The 10,610-nt window shown below is 38.5% G+C and overlaps 1 protein-coding gene across 8 annotated transcripts in view; it reads left to right on the plus strand.

Annotated features, from left to right (window-relative positions):
• The window catches only part of LOC121865213 (protein kinase C-binding protein 1-like), an 88,114-nt gene that overhangs the window by 42,059 nt on the left and 35,445 nt on the right, over positions 1 to 10,610 (plus strand). For 4 of the 8 annotated variants that reach the window (XM_042364552.1, XM_042364547.1, XM_042364550.1 and 1 more), the window contains one exon: positions 9,285 to 9,350. The exons of 2 other annotated variants lie outside the window; for them this stretch is intronic. In XM_042364552.1, coding sequence (XP_042220486.1) covers positions 9,285 to 9,350 — 66 coding nt within the window. The remainder of the gene's footprint in view (positions 1 to 9,284; positions 9,351 to 10,610) is intronic. 2 more of the 8 variants (XM_042364553.1, XM_042364549.1) reach the window with 1 other exon arrangement.

The following is a 10,610-nucleotide window of genomic DNA, read 5'->3' on the forward strand; positions in this document are numbered from 1 at the left end:
ATCAGAGGGAGAGTTGGGTTAGTATAATGTTACTATACTTATGAAATGCTTTCCCAAGTGTGACCTTTTCATATCTTTTGTGTGGCTTTTTACCCTCTTTCCCCTCAAAAACAATACAATTAATGAAAATTGCAAACTATATTCTTTAAATAATGTTTCTGAATGCACCTTATGCAATATAAATGAATAATAATATGGTCACACAAGAGGAGATGGGATGCCATTGTTTTCGATTGTGTTTACAGCCGGGAGTCTGGGACGATAGTTCTACACGAGAAAATTAAGAAAATAAGACCCTGATTGTAGCTGTAGTAAAATTAATGTAGAAAAAATAATAATATATATGTTTTAAGTAACATTATTTAATATTAATAAATGGAACAATAGAAGTAGCTAACCACTAATGAAAAAAGAGAAAGAGATGGATTGGGAACGCCAGCATACTGTATGTGTGCACATTTAAGGATACCACGTCATTATCTTTTTAAGAATATTTACAAAAGATTAATTTTTGTTTATTACTGAATATGTATTTGATTGAATTAATCTTTATATATGCGGAATGAACAATACAATTTATTAATAATACGTAGAAAATTAAAACACGCAAGGGGATAAGAGACGGCATTGTTGTCAGTGTTTACACCCATAATGCCAGTTGTCCACCTGAAACTGAAGAAAATAAGACCCTGGTTGTTGTTGTAGTAAAATTACTGTAAAAAATATGTATGTTTTAATTAATGTTATTTAATGTACAGTAGAAGTAACCACTGATATTAAAGAAAAAGTGAGGCAGTGGAACGCCAATGTATACGTGCGCACTCAAGGAAACATACCGTATATACTCGTGTATAGTTCAAGTTTTTAAGAGCAAATTTTTAGGCAAAAAACTGGGGGGTCGACCTCTACATGGGTAATAGTTTCGTTAGGTTGAATCCGTGCATGATAGGAAGGGCTAGGAGCAACTTTTAGCTTTAGACATGAAAAATATTTACCAGTTACTGCCAGTAAACAATGGAAACATAAAATATGTACCAATTAGTAATGAAAAGTTGTGCAGTGCCTTCAGCAGATGAAGCTCACCAACTTACAATAGGCTAAATTACTTTACAACGTGCTTTCAGTAGTCTATGTTGAAGTTCTTAGCACAGGCTAACTTATCTTACCATATATACGGTATCACAGTACCCATTGATCTACCAAAAAATACCTGTAATAAAAACCTTTTCAATATTTCACACTTAATATAATACCCGATAATCCACCTCAACCTCATATTGTTTACAAAGATGCACGACGCACCACCAGCTGTTGAGTGTTGGCACAGTTGCCGTATCAGCTAGACAGTACAGTCGGCCCTTAACATACGCGGGGGTTACGTAACAGAGATACCCGTGGATGTTAAAAATCCGCGTATTTTTGAAAAAAAACCCTGGCCCCCCATGTCCTTATTTACCATATATACCTGTGTGTAGTTCGAGTTTTTAAGACCAAATGTAAAACGATGTAAAACATAAAGTATTCATTTATTAAAGTTTATTTATAGATACTGGACATAAATTTTTGTTCATTACATTTGAAACATCAATCTTTGTTAATTAAATTTGAAACAAAAGAAAACTACGATACCGTATTTTCATTAAAATATTACATCACAAGTATATTTTACCTTAACTGTGACTGAATGAATATACGTATTCTCAGAAATAAATGTGGAAATATAATAATTTTGCTGGAATGACGTACATATTACAGTGGAAAGTGGGATAAAATCATGACGAAAACAATGACTTTCGTTGTTCAAATGATTTTACCGTAATCGCTTTTCGAATGGTTTTCAGTTAAAAAACTGTTGTACTCGTACTGTATTACAATAATATTCTATCCTATCATTAGCCTTATAATCCCACAACTGAAAACCATTCGAAAAGCGATTACGGTAACATCTTTTGAACGAAAGAAAGAGAAAGTCATTGCTTTCGTCACAATTTTATCCCACTTTCCACTGTAATACGTACATCATTTCAGCAAAAATATTACATTTCCATGTTCTCAGAAATAAATGGTAGTTTTGTTGAAATGCAATGTACAGTATTTAATATTATAATGCAAAAATAGCTATAAAAACAATTAATACACCTGTAATGTACTGGCTGGCATCTCCACTCGTCCCTGCTCCCGCGTCCAAGGTCACCACTCCACCCAACTCGCTCCCTCCGCTCCCTCCTCCGCCTCCTCACTGTCACTACTGCCGACAACAAACACAAATGTTTTGTGAATAACTGCACCTCCACTTCCTATGTACAGTGCTGAACTGTACTGTGCTGTGCATTTTTACAAACAATAAACATGGCAAGAAAAGCTATTAAAAAAAAAGAGATAAAAATTTCACTTTACTGTACAGTACCTATCCTCGGCGACAGGACGGGGGTCATCGGGCTCATCGTCACTCAATTCCATAACGGGTGGTGAAGTGGGGGCGACCGTAGATTCAGCTGCTTCCTCACTGCCGCCAGTGATTGATGGTGTTAAATCTCTCCTTCGGTGATCAAAGAACATGGTGATGGGGAGTTGTCGTCTCTTTCTTTTCATTTCTTCCATGATGTTTTTGTATGGAGCAAAAACGTCATCCATCCCTCGCATGAATTTCAGGGCACGCACCATGGAGGGGTCCATACTATAGGCCAGGTTTTTCAGTGCCTCAATATTCCTGGTCATCTCCCCCAACTTCTCCAACGTTATTTCTTGGTGCTCTTCCTCTTCCTCATCCTCTTTCCCTTTCGCTTCCTCTTCCGAGTCTACTAACTCTTGTAGATCCTCCTCGGTCAGCTCAGTGTCGTGCTCTTCAATTAGCTCCCTAATCTCGTCCTCTGCCATGTCCTGGAAGCCTTCAGCAGCCACTTTCCTTGACAGTGCCAAGTGGGATAAAATCGTGACGAAAACAATGACTTTCGCTTTCTTTCGTTCAAAAGATGTTACCGTAATCCCTTTTCGAATGGTTTTCAGTTAAAAAAACTGTTGCATCACAAGTGAATTAGGATAGAATATTATTGTAATACAACAGTTTTTTAACTGAAAACCAATCGAAAAGTGATTACGGTAACATCTTTTGAACGAAAGAAAGCGAGTCATTGCTTTCGTCACTTTCCACTGTAATACGTACGTCATTTCAGCAAAATATTACATTTCCATATTCTCAGAAATAAATAGTAGTTTTGCTGAAACGTAATGCATTTCAATGTAAATTAGGATAAACTACATGAAAACAAAAGACTTTACCTAACCTTCCGATGTTCAAGATATGTTACTCGTTTTTTTAGTAGTTTTCGGTTAAAATACTCTTATATTAGTGATATTCTATTCATACTGTGCTTGATATAATACATTCACGGAAATGTAATATTTTTGCAACTACAATGCTGATGTCAACACAAGCGTGGTTACAGCGAGACTGACTGAGTGAGGGAGAGCTATGCGTGTGTGTGAGATTGCGGGAGCGGGCGGTGTCCCGTGTTCGGTGCCGCGCGCGATTTGAATGTACTTCGGTTACTTCAATGTACAGAATATTCCTCCGGCGGGCCAATCCGCATATTTGCAAATCCGTGTATGCTAAACCCGCATATGTTAAGGGCCGACTGTACTTGTTTTTCAAATCGTTTTCAGTTGAACTGTTACATCACAAGTATATTTTACCTTAACTGTGCCTGAATGAATATATTCTGAGAAATAAATAGTAATTTTGCTGAAACGTGATGTATTTCAATGTAAAATACGATAAAATACATGACAAAAACAAAAGACTTTACCAAACCTTCCGATGTTCAATAGATGTTACACGTTTTTTTAATAGTTTTTGGTTAAAATACTGTTATATTACAATGAGCTCCAGTGTGATTCTGTGCTGAGGAACAAGTGTTGATGTTGGCACATTTTATCAATACTTTGGACCAAATTATCCCAGGATTAAATGTTTTGCCTCAAAGATTATGTCAATGTTCGGAAGTACATATGTCTGTGAACAACTCTTTTCTGTGATGAACATGAACAAGTCTCGGCTTCAGTCTCAACTTACTGATGCTCACCTTAATTCAATACTGAAGGTTGCTACAGCTCAGTCGTTAGTGCCAAACTTTGATGCACTGGTCCATACCAAGAGGTGCCAATTATCAGGAAGCAGCAGTAGCAAACAATAAGATTGATCAAGGTAAGTAAACACTTGATTTGTTTGTTTTTAAGGGTTTCGCACGAGCGCAGACTAAATCCACCTTTCTTAATTTTGTCGTACTACTCACCCAAGAGGTGATTGCGAAGTGCTCATAATTATGTTACTTGGCCCGCATACTGTGTACTCATATTAAATCTGGCCCGCCTTGGCAAATGAGTTTGACACCCCTGACCTAAAGTCTTTGCGTTTATGTGCATTGATTTGTCCGTGAGAAACTCAATAAATCTACTTCTAGGTGTAAATAAGTTCTGAATTTCAACTAACTACAACTACCTTCAGCCATGCTCTGAGTATGAAGACATAATAATGCCTGAAAGTGATCCCTAAAACTGCTGAACTCAGCAATAACCTAACTTTTAACCCATTAACTGCTATCATTGTCTGGCTGATTTTGCAAAATCGTGCCATCATTGTCTTAGACAGCTGGCATTTGGCAGTGTGAATTTAAAGCTGTACACCAAAAATTGCACAAAGAATGGAAAGTTGATGATCAGTAGACTCTCTAGAGTGAGACACAAGTCTGGTGAGCTTCAGTCAACTTGCTATCATAGTTGAATGATTTGGAAATATTCATGCCTCATAACTTCCCTCACCCCGCTCCTGCTATCCTCAGTGGCCCCTCACCCACACCTATGATGCCACACCCTGGTAAGGGCTTACCACCCACTTTGCACCATAAAACCTCGCTGCTGCACCACTACAACCACCTCTTGCATCACAGCAACAACCAGTGCTCAGCAGTTGCCAGTTACTCTTCGCCTCACTTCATAGACTTAACTCACCACCCTTGATGAGTACAAAGTTTTTATATGGATTTATATCTTCAATTGCATAAAATTATTATTTATTTATTTATATATATATTTTGGGCGTTTGTGGAGTACCTTCTATTTCCCAAATAATGCAGTTATTGGGTTAAACCTAAAATGGCTGTACTTCATCAATAAAACCTTTAATCTTGCTTTCTTACCTTTTCCTCCATTGATTTTTTGCTTTTTTGTTGCTTTTGGTTAATCTCAACAAAGACTCAAGTGAACTATTTAAAATTCATTTACTAGTAAAACCTCGATAAATCGGAATTCGCTTTTTGGGACTCTGAGATGCTCTGGTCACCAAGGGGAGGAATTAAATAAAACAAAATCTGGTGAAATGAACAACACTTACTGAATACTGTACAGTGGTCTAATCAGATTTTATATAGGCCTACTGAGACACTGTAAGCAGACGGGTTGATCAGGGTTCCCCCCCCCACAGGGACTAGCCCACCCGGGCACAGGTCACTGACCCACATTTGCTCCCAGATAAACATTCGTCTTCCACATAGTACAATATACGCCAACACTTATTTGTTCTTATTTTTATCTTCATAGTATACTGTACAGTTTACAGTTTTTCTTTATTCATAAGCAAATTCTCTGGTTACTAACATAAAACACTTCACAGTTAATAACAATCATCTTGGTGACATCAGTTGTTGACAACCAGACTTATATATCTGATCTCCAACTCGGAGAGTTGTTTTATACTTTTATTTAATTTTTTATTGTTGCTGTAATACAGGTAGACCACCTCATATCCGTCAATCAGTAATCCAGTTCCACCGTTGGTTCGGATTTAATTTGGCCACCGTAATTTCAAATTTCGCACTGGTCTCCTCGCCAACCCGCTGCTACTGTTATGGTGGCCCCACTAGCAGACTCGGCTGTTGGCACGGTGTTTGAGGAGCGGCAAGTTATTCCTCTGTGCTTTTCTTTATTTATTATTATAAACTGCTCTTATTTAGCCCCAGTCTGTCTTCATTGAATAAAGGAAATGCTTCTTGTGGTGTAAAGTGCAAACACCATACGTTGTCTATACAAGATAAAGTTGAACTTCTCAAAAAACTAGACAGTGGCATGTCTGTTTGCAGCATATGCGACTTGTATAACATTGGCGTTTCCACAGTGTATGACATAAAAAGACAGAAAAGAAAGCTGCTCCAGTTCTTTGCTGATAGTGAATCAAAGAAACAGATGTCCATAAGGAAAACATTGAAATATGGAAGATGTTCACAGCTAGATAAAGTTCTGATAAAGTGGTTTAAACTCCGCGTCAGTGAAGGTGCGGAACTGTCCGGGGAGATGGTGAGGGAGCAAGCAAAATTATTTCATGCAGAATTAGGAATAGATTATGCGTGTGATTATATTGAAGGGTGGCTTCAGCGGTTCAAGCAGCGACATGGGATAAAGTTTCGTGCAGTGTGTGGTGAAAAAAGGTCGGAGAGGTGGTTATGAAGTGGGCTAGAGGTGTTTATTAATTTAATCCTAACCTAACCACCTGTGGTTTGGTAAAATCACTAATCCGGCACTGCTCAGGTCCCAATCAGTCCTGATTTGAGATGGTCAACCTGTATTCTTTTAATAACCTTGTGATACACTTAAAGACCTTAGTTGTTGAAGTGCAGTAATAACATAACTGATTTTCTTTAAACAGTTCAGTTAAACAGTGTTATCCCCAACTTCCCCCATATTTGCTTCTCTCAGACTTTCGTATTTTTCGGATTGGGGTCTGCCCCAATTAGTTCGATTATCGAGGTTCTACTGTATAGTGCTTTGGCATTATGCTGAGAAATGCAGTGCTTGTCAAGTATAAGCCCATGGTTTTCACTTCAGAAACTTAAATGACTGCCCTTCATAGTAGCACAACAAATCAAACCGTACATCTCAAATTTTGGTTTCAAGATGTGTTTCTATTACTTATTTGTTTATATTTAATGTTGCTAGGTTGTGTGAAGTCCTCATCAGCATCACTATTTTACAGCTATTTTACAGCTATTTTACCCACTTTTTGGGGTCAGCCATGACAGGGAAAACTAGAGGAAATTTTGGGGTCATTGTTGAGGAAGGGGAACACAAACTAAACACATATGTCTCGGCACCTAACCCCAAACTGTGATGTCTCTCTTATGAGGCCACTAATAAGTATGACTGTGATGTCCCTCATGTGAGAACAGCCAATTTTAGCATTCATTAGGTGTGTGACATGTCCCAGTAGACCTCACACTATCTACATGTCCCAGTAGGCCTCCTCACACTATCTACATGTCCCAGGTGGCCTCCTCACACTATCTACATGTCCCAGTAGGCCTCCTCACACTATCTACATGTCCCAGTAGGCCTCCTCACACTATCTACATGTCCCAGTAGGCCTCCTCACACTATCTACATGTCCCAGTAGGCCTCCTCACACTATCTACATGTCCCAGTAGGCCCCTCCTCACTATCTACATGTCCCAGTAGGCCTCCTCACACTATCTACATGTCCCAGTAGGCCTCCTCCACACTATCTACATGTCCCAGTAGGCCTCCTCACACTATCTACATGTCCCAAGGCCTCCTCACACTATCTACATGTCCCAGTACACCTCACACTATCTACATGTCCCAGAAGGCCTCCTCACACTATCTACATGTCCCAGTAGGCCTCCTCACACTATCTACATGTCCCAGTAGGCCTCCTCACACTATCTACATATCCCAGTAGACCTCCTCACACTATCTACATGTCCCAGTAGGCCTCCTCACACTATCTACATGTCCCAGTAGGCCTCCTCACACTATCTACATGTCCCAGTAGGCCTCCTCAAATTACACATCTGTAGGACTCTGTTTCTCTCTCATCGTGGGAGATGCATGTTTATATCTGTTAGTGGTAGTCTGAGTAGATACAACACTCACCTCCTGTACCAGGCATTGGTGGTTTGATCCCCAGGCACTCCTAGTTCACCCAGCTGTAAATAGGTACCAAAGTTTACAACTTGGGGAGGTGAATGTGATCAAGAGCAGTACTGGCCGTGCTGCCTCCTTGTGTACCAATAGCTTGGTATACAGTGTGCTGTATCCATTCTGTCCCTAATGGACACTCACACCTTCAGGACCCACTTTTCACTTTCAGTGGCACTCTGCCCCCTGCCACCCCCCAGCTCTCACACCTCCCCACTACCCCAAGCTCTTCACACCTTCACACTTCCCCACAACCCCCAGCTCCTCACCCCCAGCTCTTCCCCCTCCCAGCTCTCCCTCCCAGCTCTTCCTCCCCTCCCAGCTCTCCCTCCCAGCTCTCCTCCCTCCCAGCTCCCTCCCCCTCCCTCCCTTCCCAACTCCTCACCTCTCCCCTGGTACCCCCCACCCCCCAGCTACTCCATCTCTCCCCACAATATGCTCACTTTAACACTCCACTGTATGTATATCTTTGATTTTGTTAAAATATAATATGTTTTTAAGATTATTATTATTATTATTTTTATTATTATTATTATTATTATTATTATTATTATTATTATTATTATTATTAATATTAATATTATTATTGTTGCACATAAAGAATGAATAGCCAGTATTTGCTCTTGATTCAGGCAATTGCACTTCTCTGAAATGCAGTACAAAATTTGCAAACATGAAAGTTCAGTAAATCTGGTGTCACGGGGAAGAGTAACTTGTGTGGGTAAAAAAATGGGATGAAACTAAAGAATGCCAGACTGTACATGGCCAATAATGAAGATCAAACAGTATAAACCTGTGTAATCTACTGCCTCTTTAAACAACTGATCTGTGTATATTAAGAGACCCATAAGTTATTTATAAGTTTACTGGATATTTATAAATACCTGTACAGTTATATCACAAGATTGAAGGTGTTTTGTTAACCACAGTTTCTAGTAGGGTTACCAAGTATAGTCCCAGTTGAAGAAAACTGAACACATAAAGTAAAACAGTAATAATATGATGATAGGGAAAATGGTAGCTGTATAAGAGATTGCTAAGGTGCATTATTTGAATACAGGTTGTTGACTACAGCCTGGCTGTAGGCATGGAGCCAGAAGTAAGAGCGTTTGGAGTATGATGAGAAATTTATGCACTGGTGGCCTGGCTGCATAATAGAGATTGCCTCTGCGATATAAATAAATTTATTAGTTTTTGCTCGGTAGAAATAAATTAATATATATCGGTAGTAAAATGTTGAGGTATGGGCATCTGCCTGCATAGACTTTAACTAGTCCTTAAGTAAGTCTCTCTCGCAGCAGTATGTTGATGAAGAGGGAGCCGCGGCCATGGCTGAAGAGCACCGCCGGCGTAAACACCGCGAGGTCAGTTTTTTTTTTTTTTTAGTTTAATTTGTTTATCCTTTGGTTCTAATGGTCTTACTCCTATTTCTTTTGTCTTAATTTAGTATTTGGTGTAAAATTACAGCATGGTTTATTTTCCTCTTTAATTTCTCGAAGCAGTTTTCATTTTTAATTAATCCTTACTAATTCACCTAAGCTAGTTTTGGTTAACGGAAAAAAATAACACGTGAACATTAAGTACTGACTAAGCAGATTATTGTGAAAATGCCTCGTTAACACCTGGGATATTTTTATGACAAGCTCCTTCACGGTACAGTATTGTATTTTGTTGGTGTTTCATCAGTATTTTCAGTGTGTAAACTTCCTAGTTGTAGACACCTCTATTTTACACTTCAGCTGACTATTACATCATCAGCTCTTTGGTTCCTACAGCGCAAATGTTTTATCAATTGTGAACTGTAAGCTCCATGAGCTTTCCGTAGATCTCGTGCCTTAATAAGTGTTTTGAAAGTTTCAAATCTGTTGATTTTTTTTTTTGTGTGTAATTAATGACTTGTTTGCATTGAGAAGTATTTTACTGACTTTAACAACTTCTTGTGTATATTAAGTTTGATCTTTTCTGTGGCTTGAGGAATTGGGGCGAGAATTAAACCCTAAAGCTACTTCTTTGTGCAGTACTAACTGTTTTAACACTGAAGTAGTAAGTATGTACAGATACAGGCTACAAATTATGGATGTCCACATGTATGTTTCAGTTTCTTCAGCCATATATTTGGAGCTGTTATGTTGATGATAATCATTAAAAAGCCAACTATGAGAGAATACTGATCCACCAACTGATCCTATGACCAGCCTGTTAACTTGGTATGTGAGAAATTCTCTGCAATGTCTGCAAACTTTTACCCTGTCATTAAATTAATGTTCTGTCTTTTACTGAAGTTTAGCCTCATGACCGAAATTCATGCATACATGCGTGTGATATCTTTTATATTTTAAATCATTTCATTCGGCAGTATTAAAATAATTTCACAAAATTTGGTACAGATGATTCTGTTCCAAAGATCTTGGGAGGATTATGAGATTCATTGCTTAAGAGGGAGATGTATAATTTTCTGATGGCTTTTTTGTGATGTAATTAGATGAGTATAAATGACCTCTGCAAAATTGGGAAAAAAAAACTCGTTGGATATTTCTTTTGCATATATTCTCGAGTAAAACACTTCACTGAATATAAAACAATAGATATTAAAATTGAGAAGGAAAACGTGAAAAAGAATGGTA

Source organism: Homarus americanus, unplaced genomic scaffold (assembly GCF_018991925.1).
Source record: "Homarus americanus isolate GMGI-L3 unplaced genomic scaffold, GMGI_Hamer_2.0 scaffold18547, whole genome shotgun sequence".
Lineage (NCBI taxonomy): Eukaryota > Metazoa > Arthropoda > Malacostraca > Decapoda > Nephropidae > Homarus > Homarus americanus.